The sequence below is a fragment of the Meleagris gallopavo genome, chromosome Z (assembly GCF_905368555.1).
Source record: "Meleagris gallopavo chromosome Z, MGAL_WU_HG_1.1, whole genome shotgun sequence".
In the NCBI taxonomy this organism is placed as follows: Eukaryota; Metazoa; Chordata; class Aves; order Galliformes; family Phasianidae; genus Meleagris; species Meleagris gallopavo.
Window position 1 is genome coordinate 41,769,341 of NC_139435.1, and position 21,539 is coordinate 41,790,879.

Sequence of the window (21,539 nt, forward strand, 5' to 3'; positions counted from 1 at the left end):
TCTGGAGAACAAGAAGAATACTAAGGAGGGAGCTATTCAGGTACCACACAGGGAAGGAGAAGCAAGGCCCAGGCAAGGAGTGATTGCCTTTAAAAAAATGCTTGTTTTTGTTTCTTGACTCAGTTCAAACACCCATGGCCCTGTGCAGGAACAACAACAGGTGCTGGTCAGTGACATGCTCTGGCTGCTCCAGCCAGCCAGCCTTCGAGTGCCGCACAGTGTGTCATTGGGATGACACATGGGCATCATGGTGACATTTGAGCATCTCCCACTGGAACCTCCAGACAGTTCTGCTTGATTTTGGTGGCCAGCTGGCAGGGCAAAGACTGGCTCATAACAGAAAGGCTGGAAATGTAAGTTAAATCAAGACAAGAAAAATTGAAAGTGAGCCACCAACAGCAGAAACAACTTCTGGTACTGATCCAGAGAAGCTGATTGAGCCATCGGGCTCCCCTTCTCCTGATCCTCCAAGACAGGATCAGGGATGGGCTTGTGATGATGCTGTACTTTTCATGTTGGAAGTATATTGAAATACTGTAATACTAGGAGAGAATGACTCACAAATTTTACTGATGGAGACAAAACCATATTTGTACCTCATTTCTTCTGAGAAGAGCATCAGCAAAGCTGATATCTTCTCAACACGCAGCTTTGTACAGAAGCTCTGAGTACTGGCTGAAAGTGATGAGTTTAAGACCATTTGGAAGGGGGCTCAGTGGAAGCTGTTTTTTTGATTGGTGAAGAACTTTTTTAGATAGAAGTACTGGGGAGGAAAGGACTTAAGAGTTTCTGAGATTGAAAGCATGAAAAGCTTCATTCATCAGCTTAAACCAGTAAGGATACCAAACAAAAATATGTGAAAGATCTCGCTCACTTCCTAAACTTCCAGCAGAGGAAGGAGGATTTGCTGCTTATAGGGAGGTATGTCAGTTGCTCCACACATGAACCAACTCAGAATATTCTAGTAGGAGAGACAGCAGGTCTGATAAAATAAGCCTTGGTAATAGAGGAGGTGAACATGACAGTAAATATCCTGATTTTTTATTTTATTTTATTTTTTGGCTATTTCTCAGTATTTTAAAGTAACTCTTGCTGTAGTAGAAATATGGATCAAATATATTTTGGTTTATATTAAGGTTTTGGTTAGGACTAGGATTGGGTTTAGGATTAGGTGTTAGTGCTGTGGCTAGTGTTAGTGATTATAGTTATGTTTAGTTATAGTGTTAAGATTATGGTTAAGATTAGCGTTATTAGGCTTTTGGTTAGGGTCAGAGTTATAGATAGGCTTAGGGTTAGGGATATTAGGGATATTATGGTTAAGGTTTAGGTTTAGGGTTAGGGTTAGTTTTTAGGATCAGGAATTAATTTAAGGGTCAGAGTAGAGTATTAGGGTTAGTATTGGTGCTACAGTTAGAGATAACAGAGTTTTTGTTAAGGTCATGTTTAGGTTTGACGTTGGGGTTAGGGTTAGGATTATGATTATTACTTTTTTGCTAGGGTCAGGATTAGGATTATTAAGGTTTTGTTATGGAGTGGGCTAGGGATTAAAATTGTGGTTAGGTTAAATTTATGTTTAGCATTTAGGATCAGGAATTATGGTTAGAGTTAGGTGTCAGATTTAGGATATTAGGGTTAGCTTTGGGTCCTAAGGGTTAGCTTTAGGGTTAGGGGTTATGGTTAGGGGAAATGGTTAGGGCTAGCAGTTAGGGCTAGGGTTATTGTTAGTGGTTAGGTTTAGGGTTACAATTTACAATTAGAGTTATGGTTAGGGGCCATGGTTAGCGTTGCTGTTAGGGTTATTGTTAGGAGTTACAGTTAGGGTTATTGTTAGGAGTTACAGTTAGGGTTAGGGCTTACAGCAGGCATGTCCAACTCACGGTATGCAGGCTGCACGTGGCCCAGAGCAGCTGACAGTGCAACCTTGTGCCATCTGCTCCCCACTGTCTCTGCAGTTCTGCTCCTCCAAGTGGCCCAGCCCTGCCCCATGAGCGCACACAACCCTCAGCAGCTTCCAAATGTCAGAGCACTATTAATGCTGTCTGAGCTGCAACCAGGGCACAGGGAGAGTGCAGCCTGAAATATTATGCTGAGGAGATACGTTTCTGCATCTGCTGCTTTTCTGTTGACCAGAGCATGAATAGCATCTAAACATTATTTGTAAACGATCTGGTATTTAGCTGACGTAAGGACAACTAATTTGAGCCCAGAGCTAGCTTAACACTGCACAAAAAAGTATTTAATGCCACTGTGTAATTATTATCACAGTCTTGACACTCTGTATGGAAAAGATAATTAAATTTCCATGTTTTAGATAGCTGTAGAGATTTTTATGAGCACAGCACACAGCTCTTGTTCATTGCTGGCAAAAACGCATAGCTAACATTGGTGACAATGTTGAAAAATAGTGTTCTGTAACTGAGAATTAGCTCTGTCAAATAGTGTTACTGTGCTCTTTGTATCTGTCATAGTTTCCATGGAAATTAATAGGAGGCATTACTTTAGAGTTATCTCAATTTTATAAACACTATGCAAGGACTGCAGTCTGACATTTCCACCACTGTGTGTCATAAATTGAGTTATAAATTATCCTGTCTGCTGTTCTTGAGTCTCCAGGCCTATGTTTTGCCCAGCAAGAATAATTTTGTCATTTCAGAATCTCTTCTCAGCACTAAGACTTTAGACAAAACTAAGAGCTCACCCAGAGTGGACTTATAGGGCCCCTGTCAGAAGATTTCTTCTCTTTTATCTTGTACATGGTGAACAAAATGCAGTATTGTAGAAGACAACAGTAAAGAAAAGGGATCCTAAATTCATACATAAAAACATTTGTTACGTGGCACTGGGTTAAGATGCAAAGCTCAGAGCTGAGCTGTACCTGTATCTGGTTCTGAGAACCTCCCTGAGCAAGTCCTGCAGGTATAGCTGGTGTAAAACTACTTGTAACCAAGTTCAAGCGTAAAGGAGAAGGTTCTTTAATTCCTTCATATCAATAAGAAGCTTGCTGTTACAGACAGTGTTCAACATGAAATGAATGACACAAATCTTTTTAGGACAACTCCCTCATGCCCCCCCAACATACAGACAAGAACACATAAGTTTTGAACACATAAGTTTTACTTTTTCATGTCAGTGAGAATGGTGAATTACAATGCAGTGCTGAAATCCCAGAAGTTGTTCGAATTATGTTGTCATTTAAACATTTGTCTTCCAGCTCCAGTTACTTTTGTTTGTTTTTTCTTTATGGAAAATAAATATGTAAACTTCTACTTGTCTCATCAAGTGTGTCTGGATCCAAGGGAGGCTTCAAAGAGGATGTAGCCAGTCTTTTTCCAGTGGTGCCTTGTGGGGAAGTCTCTAGACTCTTAGGGCTCACTAAAGACATAACAGCACACCAATGTGGTTAAAAGCTATTAGTCTACTTTTTTTGTTAAGCACTACTCTATTTATACATGTTAACAGAGCATTCTGTAAAACACTCTTCAATTGTTCACACAGATGTTTTATCCAATCAAATCTGTGAGACATTCTTTGTTCTTCAAAAGGTGTCCTTGGTTCTCATACTGCTTATCTTGCTCCACAGCTGCTACTCTGAACAAATTTTCTTGTGTTCTCACAGTGCCCATTGACAGAACAGGACACAATGGGCACAAGCTGAAATACAGAAGGTTCCTCCTGAGCAGCAGGAATTACTTCTGTGCAGTGTTATGCAGGTGGTGGAGCAATGGAAAAGATTGTCCAGAGAGTCTTCCTCTCTGTGGAGTTCCTTTCCTCAGATATCTTCAAAAGCTGTCTGGAGATGGTCCTGTGCAACTGCTGTGGGTGTTCCTGCCTAGGCAGGGTTTGGAGGTGGACCAAATGGATCCAGAGACCCCTGCCAACCTCAACCTGTGATTCTGTGGATACAGCTAGTGCTGTATGTGGTTACGAAACGTAGCAGTGAGGGATATTGCAGTGAACTGAAAGCATATTTTGGAGGGCAGAATACCGCTACCTGGAAAAAAGTGGCTATTAGTGTCATGTTAAAAGTTTGAACTACTACTATTAAAGGAGACCTCCGTCCATAGTGCCAGCTGAGCCATTTTCTTTTTTGTTCTCCGCTAGTAAGTAACACACACACACACACACGCGCACACGCACATGCACACTCCCCCAGCCACCCACCTCAAAGGAAAAAAAAAAAAAGACAGAATGAATAATTACAGATAAAGTATCTGAAGAATTAGAAAGACACTGTTTAATACAACTCTTTAGTCTTCTAGAGAAGTCTGAGAAAAATCAAATTACAGACATTTGTCCTTTTATGAAACCAAAAGTTTTACAATATTGTTCATAGAATGCTATGTGTGGAAAAAAATGGCTTTGATCCAAAAAGCCAGTAATATAGACAAAGAAAAGAAAGGGCAAAGTATCAGAAGGCACACGACAGCAAAATGATGTATCAATGAGAATGAGCTTCTCTCTCTCTTTGCTTCAAATATGTTCTTTGTTTTTTCTTCTCTTTCTCCATTAGTCACCATACTAAAGAAGGGATTGAAAGAAGTAATAAGCTAAATATATTAGCAATAAATGGGAAGAAAATGACTATCAGCAGTTCGAAAAAATGCTTACTTGACATTAAACTTGAACTTAGCAAAAGCTGTACCTTTAAAACTAACCTTTCCTGAAAAGTACTTGCTTGTGAAACAAATCAATTAGAGACAGAACATAAGGCATTTAAACAAGGAGCCCATTTGTAAAGATGACACCCCTTTATCTGTTATGGAAGATAACAAGCCTTTACAAACTGCATTCTAGCTCCATCTGTAGGAAGCTTGGACATAAATAATTTTGTGAATCAGCAAACATGCGCATGGATTTTTGTGTTAGCTCTGGTATTTCTTGCAGGTCTTTTTGAAAGCCTGGAGTTTACCCATTAGGCATCTAATTCTAGCTGCCCTCTGGAATCTTTTCTGAAGTGAAAGAAAAAGAGGGAAAAGGGAAGATGAGAAGGAAATAAAATTGAAATCATATTATATGTCATCATCCCATATGTCTGAACTGCTTTGTATTTATTTTACATATATATGCATTAGAAGTTACAATAAGGCCTTTTCTTTTTTAATAAAGGATTTTGATTCTAAGGAACTAACCACATGGACAAGTCTTTTCTCCTGGTCTCAATTCATGTGCTATTGCTCATCCTAAGAGGCTATAGTTGTGGTGCTTATGAAAGCATGCATCATAAACTGTCATCATATGCAGATAAGAGTCTCAGCTATCATTGGATACTAAGTCTAACCTACTCTTAAACTGGCTTGTTTGTATGTAGTTTCTGTTTTCAACAAGACAGAGCAAAATGCAGTCTGCAAAGCTACCTGAAAAAAAAAAAAAAAAAGGAAAAAAAAGCCTACTCTCACTCAGCTGATGTGGCTTCTTGATATCCAAACTGACTCATTTAAAACTTTGTCACTGAAGGCAAGCTGAAGGGCTTGATTCCAGGCACAGTTATCTTTATTGCTATACAAAGGGGACTTTTCTGATTTATATACAATCTGCACTGACAGCAGGGGACTTGTTTTCTATAACTTATTCCTAAGACCTATTCACTCAGACAAATTATTGCATTAATTTTTAATTTGCAATAAATTTTATTTATATCACAATACTGAAGAAATTTTCAGCTTTTCATACATGTAGACTAGCTGGTTTTACCAGATGAACTGCCTGTGTTAAATGACAGTGGCTGCTTGTGGTAGTGTATTTCTATTGAAAGTGGTATACACACTGAAACAGTACTTCATTTTCTCTGCTTAGAGGCGCAGTCATTCCAAAACTATGAGCACTGAATTAGTACAAATTTCTCTATGGTCATTTGCAAATGACTACATCCATTGCAGTTGATATAAGAAAATGATTTGGGTGTTTGTATGTAATTATTTTAACTAGTTTGGGCATGAATTATGCTATTTCTTTGCAGATTTATATTTCTGCAGCTAAACTTGCCTTGATTTTGGGGTTTGTTGAAGTCTGTCTTAAATTCAAATTTTCAGCAGAAAATAATATACAACAGCAAAAATTGTGCACAATCAATGAATATACCAATGTTATGGTATAGCAGTGTACAGTCAATTAATATACAGACAGTATAGTATATCCTGGAGCTTGGCTGATGTAATTAGTATATTGGAGTAGGAAAAGAAAAACACTCACCCTATCCTAGGCTCACAAAATAGACTCTGATGGAGCAGATCTCCAGAAGAGATCCTTCCCCACTGGCAGTCAGCTCTTAAATGTGTCTAGGAGAGGTGGAGCCAGGTTCCACCCCTTCCTGCAGCACAGGTGAATTGCCTTCACCTGTGCTACCACGGCTGACTCATTGCTCGCCTCAGGTGATCAGTCAGAGGTTCCGGCTGTGCTTCAGCAGCCCCATACAAATTGATATTAGAATTTGAGTTTAGCAATGTGAATCTGGAGTTCTGAAATGAGAAGCTAAGAATCAAAGGATTTTTTAGTCCTTTGTTGCTCTAAGTATTCTTTATTCTCTGAGACAATTCTTTCACTCAACTTCCCCACACTTGGCTGCCTAGCTGTAAATGCTTTGCTTTCCTCAGTATCTGCAGCAATATGTTACTAATTAAGTATGAGAGATGCTGTGACAGGAGACGTGGTTAATATTAAGTAAAGTATTTGAATATATATAATTAAGAAATTCTTGCAGCTTATGTTGTATTCAGTTTTCAGTAACAGGTTTATCCTATCACCTATTTTGCATTAATATGTTTCAAACTTGGTAATATAGCAAATGCTTTATTGCAGAGTTGTTTCTACAACATACTGAAGTTCATTTAGACTACAGTCTCTGACAACAGTTTGAAAACTCCTGTAGGCATTTTCTCCCAGTGGCTAGATTTGTCTCTAGAGAGCAATAGAAAGGCACAAGGTTTGTTTGCCTTCTTACTGTAATGTGGACAGCACATTAGCATCAGTCCCAATCCCTTAAAAAACGAATCTAGATATACCCTGTAGGACATTCCCTATAGTGTATAAGACAAAAGCAGTTCCTTTCTGAAGTATAATACTTTCTCAGCATTTCTAGAATAGAAACAGTGTGCCAAATATGATACATGAAACAAAGTAGACACCAGAAGATTTTGATTGACTTCTCCAGATCGCAGCTTTTAAAGGACCTCTGACTGCAAAGGAGAAACTGTCAAGAACGAACCTGGTGGACAATATCAAGGGAAAAATGAACCAACTTTGCTAGGTCTCCTGTTTCTAGACACTTGGTTTTGTACTACTGACTGCTTTTTATGATGATTCAGTAAAGTCCATGGGACATCTATTCCAAATAGTGACAAATCTTATGGAAGAGGCAGAAGAAATGACCTTTTGATCTGTTAAAGGCTTTCATCAGAAATAAAAATACTATACATGTAATATATGTCTATCGTATTTTACAGACTGTAAATTCGTACCTCTGGAAGTCCATAATGGAAAACATATAATGATTTATTGAGTGGACAGGTAGCTTATCAGTTGTCCAGCAATGAAAGAAAAAAACTTTATATATACACATTTTATTGCACATCTGCTAATGAAACCTTGAATTCTTTGATATACTTACATTAGAGGCGTTACTATAGAAAGCAAAAACAAAATTTGTTTTTCTGGCTAATTTCATTGCTGTTTAAATTGGTAACCTCTGAGTATTAAAAATATGTATAACTTTAAAAGATACAAACAAATTTCAGCATAAAGTTAAATACTTACACTGAAACTACCCCCAAAAAATCAGCTTTACATAAGCATGGTGACAGCGGTTTTCTGCATACCAGTACTACAATCAGCAATACTTAGCAATTCAGCACTATGTATCCTTGAGAAGGAGACTGACGTCAAAACCACTAAGTATTTCAGGGATCCAGTAACACAGACTGATTTCTTCTTATTTCAGATGTAGAGCACTTTTGTTTAACTGACAAATTGGATTTTATTTCCTAGTCAACTATATCTTTCAGTGACCGATCATCATCCAGTCCTGAAATAAATGTTACCTGATTAAAGTAGTAAAGGTTAAAACATTTAAAACACATGCTGTAGATCTCAGAAATCAAGTCAAGATGTGTAAGGGCAAGAATTATTAGAGGATTTATGAAATCTGCCTTGAACAAATTAATTCATCAGTTTAGCCAAAGGCCTGTCAATGAATTCAAGAGCTTTACAAAAAAAAAGGAACATCTGTTGCATATTTAAGGGTTCTGTTTATATGCGAATGTAGTGGATTATTCTTTCTGAGACAGGACACACAGTTTCCATGAATGTATTTGAAAGTCAATTTGAAATTGCTCTCGTATCTTTGAGAATTGGGATAATCCATGGAGGATTGCAAAATTATTAGTCCTCAAGCCTTTGGAGTGACAGAGGAGCATTAGATCCTGAGTGAAGTTGAAAGATATATACATTACTCTGGATAATGATATTGTCAAAACAGCCTACTGCCTCATCTGATTAATACCAGCCTCCCCTCCCCTCCCTCTCCTTTCTTCTTGCTACATGATGTTATGATGTAGAATACCTGTAACCAGAAATCATAAAACCATAACACTTGCCCTTGTCCTTTTCCTTTTTCCTTTTCTTTTCCCCTTCCTCTTCCTTCTCTTTTTTCTTTTTTTAAAGCAATAAAGATTATATGTCTTTCCAGGAACAAAGCAGAAGTTTTCGTTTTGTTACTTGTATGCATTAACTACACTGTATATGCTGCCCAAAACAATCCCTCTTCACTCAATGCAAGACAAAGTCATGCCCCTAAAGTGTTGAAAGAAAACATCACACCACTGCAAATGCCATTCATATCACTCAGAAGATACAGAATATTAAAACAACAGTTTGACTGGGATCTTCTCTCTCTCTACTCTGCCTACTGTAGTGGCAGTACCCCTTCCTTTTCATGGCTTCCTCAGCTGTAGTAGTTATGTGACAAATATCACTGAAGACGTAACAACTACACATCTCTTGGACACAGAGTTATTCCCTCTTGTCTACATACATGGAGCTTTGTACAAATGATTCATTCATCACTTGTTTAAAATAAAAAGTGGCATGCAGTACAAGTAGTGACTATGAAGTATTCACAAGCAGTGACTATGAAGTATTGGGAAGTATTCTTCCAAAATCCATTAAATGTTCCCTTTCTTTGTCCCTTGTCTCTTTCACAAATGTGCTAGTAAAACCAGAAAATGTCTTCGAATTTAACAGCAAATATTACACACAGAAAAAGAGAAATCTGTTCTATTTAAATATAAGAAAAATATATTAAGGTTGCAATCCAATCCATAAGTAAGTCTGACTATTTGTTTTTTATCAGGTTTCAATTTTTATTTACTTACTTTTTGTAATAAGGAACCCTACTATATTTTCTTGAGATAAATCTAAAAAAAAGTATGTTTTTAACAGTAACAGTAATTTTTAAAGTAATGTGGTTATTTGTTTATTATTTATAAATAATATTTGGTTTACTGGATAAAGCGATTCACAGAAAATTATAGAACAGTGCACTTAAAAATAAATGCAAATTTGCTTCCAACTGGGTACATGTTTGCTTTGGATGATAAGACTTACCTGTTGTAGCATATGAATTAAGTTGTATATTTTGTGGCTTTACAAAGCTTTCATTGTTGGTACTTTCATTTGGACAACCTTAATTATAAAATAGGAAAGGGTTCCAGTTTGTCTGGGGGCCAGTGCCATACTGTGAAAATAATGCCTCCTATTTATTTCCATGGGAACTACAACACAGAGTTGTTATAGTTCCCACAATAACACTATTTGATAGAGCAAATTTTCAGCTACAAAACAATATTTTTTTGTGGGTGTCAACATAATAAAACAGAAGGCATTACTTTCTGAGAAGCCCTCCTACATTTATATGTATGTGCAGAAACTCACAATGTCTTTCTTCGGAGAAACCTACCAGAAGTGTGGCACACTGCAGTGATGAGGTACCTATCAACAGTTGTGATATTATCCCAAGAAAATGTATGCATGGCACCTCACCCTTTCACATAAAATACATAATACTTCTGATTATTTAAATTAAATTAACTAGCATATTAGTTCATCTGATGCTTTAGAATTCATATCACAGCATGTGATATTAGGCCTTCCTATTCAATTTTATAGATATTCAATGACTCAAAAAATACAACCAGTGGTTTTAATAGTATTGTAATTTACTGATGATGTCACAAAAATTTTTGTATTCTTCATGTAACAGCAATTATTGAAAAAGGGCTCAGAATTTGCTGAAATCAAAGGCACACTTTGCTGTGCAGTTTCCACTGTACTGTGAAATGTGTCTGTGTTCAGGGTAGTAGTTTAATAGATTATTATAATAGATATTATAATAGATATTAAGAGCTGAATCAGCAGGAATAATATGTTGTACCTGTCCCAGACATCTGTGGTTTCTGACATCAGTGGCAGTCAGATCCTCATAGTAAAAGAGGTTGATTGACTTTAATATCAGGGGAAAATACCTCATGAACAAAAATATCCCTGCCTTTTGCATGGACACACAGCATTTTTACATTGTTTAGGGACATGACTGGTGAATTGTTTGACAAGCCTTCATTTCAGCTTGTCCAGCTTCAGTTTGCATCTTTTAGCATATTTGCACACATCTGTAATGTTCCTCTAAAAAGTGCCACTTCATCAAGCCACTTCATGTTGATAGATGTTCCATATGAATAATGCAGAGAAGAAACAGAGGAAATAACTTGTATAAAGCACTGCATTCTACTCATAGTACTGGAACAGGATTTTTTGTTTAAAACGGGAGTCATATATTCTAGTGGAGTTTCAGAGATGTTTTTCAGCATCTTTATTTTTTTCTCTTTTGTTTTTGTATGACTATGTGTCTCTGCACTTTTTCTTAAAAATGTATGTGGTTCACACAACTGAGGCAAATTCCTTAAAATAAATCAGAAAGAAAATAGGTTTTATCTTTATGCTGATAACTACATGCAGTTTTTCTTCATTTTTGATCATCATAGGACCCTAATAATTCACAGAAGGTATCACATCTGAAAGGTAACTGTACAGTTTTATTTGATTAGAAATACATTGGGTAGGTTTGACCTGATGATTAAGTTAGATGCCTGTTTAAATGGGTTGTACATTCAGGTTTAGTGATTTTAGTCACAAAAGCTGCATGCCCACTCTCCTTCACCATACTGTATTTGCATTTGATCTGCTTAGGAGATTTAAATAATGACTTTCTTATCATTTGAGTATAGTTTACTCCACCCTCACATTCCCTCTCCAAGAAAAAGGGAAGGCAAAGGCAAAGAAAGAGAAAAAAGGAAGGAAAGGAGTGAAATTAAGTTTCAGGAAGCAAAATGTTTTATTTTTTTCCTGAAGGAAAAGAAAGGATTACAGGAACCAAGCTCTCCATAAACCTTTTCTACGACTACGCTCCTAATGGAGAGCTCTGCTCCATTTCTGAAATAGTTTTTATTTGTAAAGTAAAATGGGTAACACATAGTAAATGATCCTCTGAAGAACAATTATACTGATTTGGTTTAACCAGGCCCAGAGTAAATCTGAAACTGTTCCACAAGCCTTCTGAATGCTCACATATTTTTCTGAAACATTCAGAACTGCTCTACGCAACTATCTGCTACATAGTCAATAGAGCTGACAAGTCTCATTATCCAGTTCCCAGTCCAGGCAATCATGAAATCTGAGTGTTGCTGACATGATCCATTTATATATGATACTTGTTTAAGGACAAAACTTTCCTCAAGTTACCTTTTACCCTTTTAATTTGAAGGAAATGAATCAATACATTGTAACACTTGTGGAATCAGTCTCAGGTTTATTCAAGCTGTATATCGCATCACCTGGCAGACAAACTTCAATGGACAATTTTGCAGCATGTTGTTAGAATTATACTGCCCTGGCTTCTAAGATTTAGGACTGTCCTATCTTTTAGAGATAAGAAGTTAGTAATACATTAGTTAGTAATACATTCAAAGAAGTTTGTAATACAAGGTATATCTGATTTACTGGGTTAAACTCTCAAGATGTTATCTATTTTTATGTACACATGCAGGTGTTGTGCAGCACTTTCAGTCCTGCTTAGTTAGCATTTTCAGGCTGTTACGACAGAAGGTAAGAAAGCAAAGAATGATGTAAAGGTCTTGTGAGTCATTAACAGGAAGATGAGACTAGAAATATGCACCCATTTATGTAGGTAATAATATCACATCTTTTATCATTGGGCTAAGCGATCTGCCCAGTATCTAAAGCTCTTCATTTTTAAGCAATGGACAGAAGAAGCAGTTAGGCCATGGGTGTCCAACCTTTCGGCTTGCCAGGTTTGCACTGAGTAAACAGGAATTGTTTTGAGCCACATATACATAGGAGACATTACTTTCAGAGCAGCTTGTTTATTTCCACGGAAACGACAACAGATGCACTAGCAGAGATGATCCACTACTGTCACTGCTGAAACGCACCACCCACTGCCTCACTGTGCCGACATCCATTGTTAGGGACTCGATAAACATTCAGCAAGCATCAAAGAATGTCACTGGGTGCCATTTTTCTGCATGGAAGAATTCAATGACACACCTTTGCATTATTTGCACATCCATGTCAGATGCCATTATGTCAGACTGCCCCTCTGCTGCCATTTGTCACATGGCAACAAAATGCAAGGGAATAATGGTGGGAAGGTTCAAACCTCCACTGCCATCCCATCAGCATCTGCTCCTGATGTTCTAGTGGGATACTTGGCCTTGTTTTTGTGAAACTAATGCACCAGTTTGGTTCAAGGGAAGTGGTTGCAAGGTTTTGATCAGAGATTTTTCATGAACTTTTACTATTTCTGAACTTCAACCTTGACAATAGTTGTTCATAAATGCATGTACTGCCAAAAAGCGATCTCATGAGTAAGGTGTGATTGTGAAGCAAAGGACATTTTTCTCTTTAAGACAGATATTATAAAGGTCTAGTAAAGAGACATGATCAGATTTTTCTTTGAGTTGAATATCTGATTGCAGCTCTATACACTCCATTTGAAAACTTGCAGGTAATAAGTCAACTGCAAATGGAGTCGCAAATATACTAAAAACTTCATGACTTCTTTTGGCAATCCTGAGAACTATTCTCAAATTCCTTTATCAGCTTGGAAAGCATATTTGCATAAGTTTTTTGCAGTTTACAGGGCTGTGTTTAGTCCACGTATCAAAATGAATTCAATTGTTTGCCGTAGCTTGAGTTGGCATTGCTCTACACCCTCCCAGTGCCTTGGTTTCAGCTCAGATAGTGCCAGCCACACACCGATGTTTGGCTGTTGGTGAGTGATGGGTGTGATCCTGGAGCCAGGTTGGAATGGGCCCAGAGTTGCTGCCATGACAGTTTAGGGCAGGATGGGCTTGGCCAGGCTGCATGCAGCCCACAGGCCACAGGATGGACATGCATAGTCCAGTTTGTCAACCACTCCTCTCAATTGTTTATCAACTATGCACCTTGTCCCACCATCTGAATAATAAATGAAAACATTTTGGTTAGTACTGATGCCAGTATTGAACCCAACATATGCCACCAGTAATGGGACTGCAGCTGAATGTTGCGCTGCTGGTAACAATCCCTCGAACCATGAAGTTCAGCCAGTTTTCAGTCCATCTCACTGTTCATTTATCAGTCCATACTTTATCAGTTTGTCTATAAAGGATATTACAGGAAAGAATGCTGAAAGCCTTGCTGACATCAAAATAAACAATATATGATGCTGCCCTCCCCTAGTCCACCAAGCCAATTTTTCAAAAGGCTAACTAACAGGTTGGTCAAACATTGTCCGATTTCCTGAAGTACAGGGTTATAACCCTACCGTTTGACCTTTTCCCTTCCTCCATGATCCCAGACTCCACCTGACTACTGCAGCTAATTCTACCTGCAAGTTTCACATTTCTGACCAGATCTTCGCAACTATCAGACTCAACAGGGCATTCTCCATCTGTTCCTTCTCTGATCACCTGTGCCAAGTTGTTGTCATCAGCATCCTAGAAACCTCCTGGATTGCTTTCACTCAACTGTATCACTCTTCTAAATATTTCTGTGGAGGATGAAGACCCCAAAGGGTCAATTGTCCACTAGCAGAAGATTTTCTCAGGGTATCCAAAAAGGGCCTCATCTACCTGTTTCTGACCTGGAGGACTGTAGCAGACATCTATTGTAATGTTGCCTTCATTAGTTTGCTTGTCTCAGTTGGTCTGAGATTTGTCCTCAGGCAGAGCTCTTTTGAGTATTATCTGCCAGTCCCACTCCTCAGTGTCCTGGCTAGCATGTCCTAAACTGCCCAAATCTGTCGTCACCTGCAGTTTGGCCATGAGCCATATTGTCACATTTCTATGATCCCAACCAGACTGTGAGCCATACAGCTATACAAAAGGACTCTAATTTGTTTTCTTGATACCTTATGGTGCGTGTGTTAGCGTACTGACTCTTCTGAGTACTCTGCTAGGCTGATTTCCACTAAGAACTGTGAAAGCCTGTTGAATACTACTTTCAGAAAATGTTTTAAACAGTGTGGCAAATATCTGGGACAGAAAACAAAGGCCTTCCAAAGCATTTGTTCAGTGCATATCACATTACTGCATTCCTCTTAGTAGCGCTTCTAATGCTGCCATGCTTAATTTTTGTCACTAAAATAAACAAACTCTTTCACAATGTTACACACGAACATTTCAGAGATACAGCGCATCTTTTAAAGTTTTTATCCCCATTCTCCTATTCTATTTGGCTCTTATCTAACACTTCTCTTATGAAATCTAAATCTAAAGTCAAAATAAGCAAAGTTCAAATTTTCACATGAGTTTAGATATATCAAACTTTTCAGCAACAGCAATAGTTTTCCAAAATAAAGTCTTTTCACAAATCTTTTCCTGCAGAAACACACAGTGTGAAGTGTTTTTTATATCTTAGCAAATAGCTTCTATTAAAATAACTTGAGCTAGAAAGAATTTCTATATTCTAAAAAATTTAAAAGATAAATTACAGAAGTAAGTAATTCACTGACTTCTATAAACAGTTTCATTATGGGCCTGGTCTTTTAAGAATGTCCTCATGAAAGAAGTTTTGATCTCACTGGGCCAGCTTCCATTTTCCAGCCTTTTTTTTTCCTCCAAAGGAAAAGATACAGAATCTGCTTGTAATTCATGAGAAGAATTTTATCTACTGGCATAAAAGGTAACCAACTCCTGTTAAGTATGTGTTCCTCCCTCTTTTGCCCCTGCTTGAGAGAAAGCCTTACAAGAGTGTACTTGACTGAAAAGGAGACAAACACTAGAAGCATCCACTGGAATTTCAGTTCTTTCTCCAGCTAAGCCACTGACATCTTACCATGGACTTAAATGCAGAATGGAGCACAGGCAGAACACTAGCCCGTAATATTAGAAAAATTTAAGCAAGAGACTAATGTGTTTCTTATTTCCTTCTATTGTGACGTTGCAATATTGTGTTTACGACAGTAAAATAACAGCTGCACTCCACAGGAAAGAGCCCTCATTAAGCAGAACTATCTCTATAATAGTCAAATGCAACATAATATTCTTAAATAAACATCCTATGGTATGAACAAACATTTATCTTCAAACATGACCCAGTTTAAAAGTTTGCCTTAGAATGACAACTTACATGTTCTGCAGAATTTTCTAACATGCTTTGAGAGCTGAAATTCATTAAGTTTCTGAGGGCTACATTCTCATTATTTTGCCAAATTTTCAAAACATCATGCTGTTTCCAGCTTTGTTTTTATGATGGTCTGGCTATTGTCACATTCCTTTAGAATCAATGTAGCTAAACATGACTACATCTGTATTTTAAAAACAACTGAATTTATTGGTATTGTATTTTTGAACAACCTCCCCCAACATATATGGTATTCAATATTTATGTAGATTATCGCTGCAGCAACTCTATCACTGCTTTCATGCCTGCTATTCTTCTGTTAGTCTAATACCACTGGCTCATAAACCACCACCCATATTTAATTAAGTTGTTACAACAAAATTCCAGCTAACAGCAAAGACAATGTATAGAAGGAACTTCATCTTGCTTTGGGTTCTGTTGAGTCCTCATTCCTTTCAGAGTAGGCAGGTGGCTGCTACTTGCAGAAAAGCACACAGACTCATGTTTGCTGGAATCCATTGCTGTGCTTTGCTCCTTGCAGTGTTTTATTCAGAGGAGCAAGTGCCATGACACCCACTAGATTCCTTACTGGCTTGCTCACACAATCTCTTCTATTTTTCCTTCCTCTCTGGATATTGCTACAAACAACAGCAGCATTATAAGAAAATTCAGTTAAAAATATATTTAGTATGTATCAAGGTGTCTAATTATTCAAGCTGGCAACACTCCATTGAGGAGCTCTTCAGGTGCAAGGTCACACTGTTCACCTGTCATAAATCTGCACAGCAGTAGCACTACAAGTATCACAGTCCAACTCTCCACATATCCTACAAAAGTGCGTTTAAATCAGTGTGGGTACCACTATGCTGTTGCACTCTGTGCAGATAGGTGCTGCTCCCAAACAGCCCTTTCCCAGACACTGGCCTCACCACAACAGCCCCATGGCTCACAGCCCCATGACAGTCCTAAGGCCCCTTTTGGGGCCTCACTGTCCCAAAAGGGCCCCAGGCCGCTGCACTACAACCAGTGACAAACCGTAATAGCGAAGAAGGTCAACCCGAAGACCTCCGAACCACGCCCTGAGCGTTATGTCGCAAACTTCTCACTTAAGGCCCAAGGCTGGCAGCACGCGGCCCAGATTTCCTTCCGCTCTCGCGAGAAGTAGCGCAAGCCTCGCGATACGAAGAGCCGCGGCCGCGCCAAGGCCGCTCTTCTCGCGGGATCTCTCCCGCCCCGCTGCTTCGGTTCCGGGTTTTCCGGCGGCGCGGGTGGCAGTGTCCTGTAGGGTTGTGTTAGACGGCGAGGGTGAATCTGCCCGGCCGGTATCAGAGGCTGAGTAAAGACGGAGCCCTGTAACATGTCCTTAGCAGGCGCGGCGCGTGCGGTGCCCGTTCAGCGTCCTGGCGGCTTCCCGCGCCCTTTCCTGGCCGTGCCTCGCCGCGGGGTCGGTGAGCAGTGCCCGTCTCTCGGCTGCCCTTCGGGAGCGTGAGCGTCCCGCGAGTCCTGGCCCCGCTGCTGGGGTGGTGCTCGCCACACCTGCACTCACGTCGGTTAAGATGGGTGATGCGTCGCCAGGTAAGCGGGTTGACGTGGGCTCCCGGGTTGCGAAAGAGCGGGTCTCGGTGTCACCGGGCCCCTTGCCCTTCACTCAGAGTGTGGCCCGCGGGGCAGAGGCGTCCCGCGTGGGGCAGCTGTCCCATGGATGTGCTGACGGCCCCTCGCCTCACCCAGCAACAGAGTGACGCTGTGAGGAGTGCCGTGGTGCACGGCTTACTGACGTTCCCTTGCAACAAATGCTCCTGTTTTACATTTCTTCCTTGGGAAGATTGGAAGCGTGTGTTTAAAGTGGACATCAAATGTAGATGCTGAAGCATCTTTTAGAAGATGCACCTATTAGTCTCATATGTTTAGTGATTTTGCAATTAGATTTCAAATTTAGAAAAGATAATGCTTTTCCATTATGGTATCACAAGTTTGCTTTTGCAGTGACTTATTAGAGTGTAAAAAACCTTACATTCTTCATTAAGTTGTCAAACTTCAATAGTTAAAAAGCGTTTGTGGTAATTTGCTTATTTTGTATAGGAGTAATGAAATGAGCTCATCTGTGACTGCAGGCTGTTATCATCATGGTCTGAAATGGTCAATATGTGTCTTCCTCATATATGGCGAAAGACTAGCTATGAGCAGTCATCTTGAATGCCATCTGTTTTCGTTGATGGCCATGCTGGGAAGCTGCAATAGATAGATGTCCTGATTTGCAGAGGCTTTATCCTACATAAATGATTATTCAAAAGAAGAAGATAGCGTAGCAGTTTTTACTTTGGTTTGGTACAGCGTTATTTTCCAGAAATCTTATGGTACTGTCATCCTTAATACTGCTGTTTTCTTTTTTTTTTTTTTCCTCATTTTGTTCCTTCCTTGTTAGTTTGAGATTCGTTATTACGGAGTTTACTCTCCGGTATTCTTTATTCTGTTCTGCACAAGTCTTATGCAGCTTATAAAACTCAATAAATGTTAAGAAACAAAGACTTTGTCATATTAAGTTATACTATTAAACTGAACATTTAAATGCTGTGTGTCACTTCAGATAATACTATGAAAGAGGGTAATAATGAAAATGCTCTCTATTTTAAATTTTGTTTTGAATATTTAGCAGAGATCTGTATGTTGCTTGTTTTGTTTTTCAATATTTCTTCTTAACTTTGAGAAATTGCCCAAAGGTTTAGATGATATTGGGAGAAGATCATATGGTTTTTTTGTGCATGAATTTGGTCAGTATATATTTTTGAGGCAGTATATATACAAATACTTCAAGAGGAAAATAATTGACTATATTTTACTGAATATACTGTCTATAATTAACTGCCTCAAAACGTTATTTTCAGCTTCAGATATTTTGGAGAAGGTATGTAGTGTTTTACATGCAGGGCACAGGGTGTGGGATGAAACTTAGTTTGAGCAAGGATGATGCAGGATGGTATGAATGTTCTGTAGAAACGTTAATCTAATGGAAGGACTCCAGTTTGTGAGGTAGTTAGTGTAAGAACTAGTGAGCCATTGGTTTAGGGTGCAAATTTATAGCAGACAAAATCTTGTCGCACATTAGAGAGCAAACCTGTGAGACTCATACATAGTTGGAGGACACGGAGTGCAGGAAAACTGTGTATGTTGAAGGAAGGACAAAGCTACTAGGAAGAAAGGTTCACTGTTGGTAATTATGGTAACCATACCTGGCCTAGGAAGTCTCCTTACTCATACTTCAATTTATTCAAATACACACTTTCTCAATTCAGATTTTAAGAACTTCGCATGTAGTTGATATTTATTGGGCCTGCTTTTTCTGTTGTGGTGGTGGTGTTGTTGTTTTCCCCCTACTGCGAAACTCTTGCTTTTTCTAATATTTTGTTAGGTACTTCCTTGTCAGTTCAGTATGAATTCCTTTAACTCTTATACACTGCTGGTCTGATAGTTTTCTTTCTCTGTTAGCAACACATGCACCATTTAAAGATTGTACGAGAAATGTAAAAAATGATAAAAATAAATAAATAAAAGAAGCAGCTCAGTTTTCTCTGTTAATGTTTGATAAGCGGTATTAATGGGGTAAGACCTTACAGAGAAAGAGATTTTAGTAGTTGAAGACTTTACAGGTGTGTAAGGAATTCAGTCAGTTACCCACTTTAGAGAAGGACATAGGCAAATTCTATCCTTGTATATGTTCTTAGAGTACACTTCTATTACTTCTGAAATAAGGTTTTTTCTTCCTAATGCTAGACAATACAAGGAGAAATATGCTTCATACATGGTTGTATTTGTGAAACAATTTAATAAAACTGAAGTACTGGATTCAAGCAGATGACAAGTGCTATCTGTTATAGGTGGTATTTTGAAACAGGTGACGTGGTTTATTAATTGGATGCTAACCCTGTCAGTGTGGGCTTGTCAAGTGAAACTTATCAATCAGTGTTTACGTGAGGTTTTTTCCAGGCAGGCTTTCAGGTATTTTAAAAACAGCAATACAAACAGTAATGTGTCTATCTTGGAATTTGGTTCTAACCAATAATCAGTATTGTAATTCTAGTGCTGCCTTCAATAGAGTCTTGAAATGCATATAATCTTGAGTTATATGCCTTTCATGAAATGAGTTAGTATCTAATATTTAGATCAGTGTTTCCAAATTTTTGTGCATTTGGCCAGTTTTTCATTGTGTTTTTTGTTGTTGTTGTTGTTTTTGTTTTGTTTGTTTCCATAGATAGATGGCGTGTTGGGGAGAGATGCCTTGCGCCTTGTCCTGAAAATGGAAAGTTTTCTGAAGGAATAATATCATCAATTGAAAAGGACAAGAACGGAAAATCATTTGCTATTGTATCATTCTTGGAATCTGAAGATAAGAAAATACTGATATCTGAGCTCTGTAGAGTTGAAGCTGGTAGATGTTCCTGGAAGAGTGTGATATTTGATGACAGTGACCTGGAAAAGCCTTATTTTCCTGGCCAAAATCTTCCATCTTCAACAGCTGCTTTTAAGTTATCTGATGACGGTGATTTTATCCCATACACAATTAATAGATACCTTCGTGATTATCAAAGGGAAGGAGCCCAGTTTCTCTATTGGCACTATGCTAATAAAAGGGGATGCATTCTCGGAGATGATATGGGCCTTGGAAAGACAGTACAGGTATTTATTTTATTATAAGAACATTGAGACAATATTCATTTAATTGCTTTTTGGCAGCATGTTTTCTGTGAGGAGTATTTCTTAAGTTGACTTACTAAATAAAAGCCATATTGTTGAAGGTTTCTCTCCCTTTTCTGGCATGAAGTTGGAGGAGGCAGGATGTGGCTGTTTGTGATGATACTTGAGGGGTGGGAGTCATCGCTAATTTAAGATAAGCTTCTGACACTCTACAAAACTGGGAGGTGATCAGTTGTACTGTAAAGCTTGGTAGTTGTTGTGGCAGTTAAGATGTTAATTAGTGTTTGTGTTACGTTGAATATATTTTATGGATTGATACCCACACATCATGAAAGTAATTTGTTGCACTGGAGAATGCTATTAGTACATACACCACTTAACAGGTCTTAAAATGTCTTTTTACTTTTTTTTTTTGTTGAAAATGCATAGTTTGACTACTTACTAAGAACAAAAAGAAGATGCATGTACTACCCTATCTGGAAAAAGTACTTAGGTGTTACATAATATTTTTAACATTGTTGGAAATGCAAACTCTGTTGATGAACATAATTACTGAGAGTTGTTTTCTTTCTGAAGGTCATTTCATTTTTGGCTGCAGTGTTACACAAAAAAGGAACACGTGAAGATATTGAAAACAATATGCCAAAATTTTTACAGAGGACAGTGAAAAAAGAATCAAAATGTAACCCTAACAAGGTACAGCTTTTTACTGATAAAATTTCAAGAATTTTGGTAAAAAGCAATCCTTGTTTTGTTGTTTGTTTGCTAGCTTTTGGAGTTAACATATATTAATTTTCAGTGTTTGGTTAATTTAACATGAGAGGGTGAATGCAACTGCTGATTTCCATTGGTATTCTATGTTATTGGAAATTTGAGTGGCAGAATAATTCTATGATTGTATTTCTGTGAAAAAAATTGTTCCTTTGTAAATTCAGGCAAAGTGAAAGGAAAAGGTGAAAGGATATCACTTTATGTGAAAAAACATGAGTGCTTCTGATTAGCTGTAAGAGAAGTAGTTTACTTTGAGGACAATTATGTATTGGAACAGGTAACAAAGAGGTTGTGGGATCTTCCATCCTTGAAGGATATTATAGACTTGAGTGGGAAGAGTTCTAAATGTTTAAATTCAGCTGCCCCTTCTTTCACTGGAAAGCTGGACTAGAAACTGATTTTAT

The 21,539-nt window shown here is 38.2% G+C and overlaps 1 protein-coding gene and 1 long non-coding RNA gene across 3 annotated transcripts in view; one reads left to right on the forward strand and one right to left on the reverse strand.

The window, feature by feature from the left end:
• Nucleotides 1–3,096: 3,096 nt before the first annotated feature.
• On the reverse strand, nt 3,097–16,884 carry LOC109367427 (uncharacterized). The gene is made up of 2 exons (XR_014880317.1): nt 16,708–16,884; nt 3,097–4,518 (listed from the first exon to the last, which is right to left on the reverse strand). It is a non-coding gene; the product is annotated as an uncharacterized LOC109367427 (long non-coding RNA).
• A 229-nt stretch (nt 16,885–17,113) lies between these two features.
• The window catches only part of ERCC6L2 (ERCC excision repair 6 like 2), a 52,540-nt gene continuing 48,114 nt past the window's right edge, over nt 17,114–21,539 (forward strand). For both annotated transcript variants that reach the window (XM_085212787.1, XM_085212788.1), the window contains exons 1-3: nt 17,114–17,247; nt 19,922–20,346; nt 20,941–21,060. In XM_085212787.1, the coding sequence (XP_085068913.1) occupies nt 17,229–17,247; nt 19,922–20,346; nt 20,941–21,060 (564 nt within the window). In that variant the 5' untranslated portion in view covers nt 17,114–17,228. The remainder of the gene's footprint in view (nt 17,248–19,921; nt 20,347–20,940; nt 21,061–21,539) is intronic.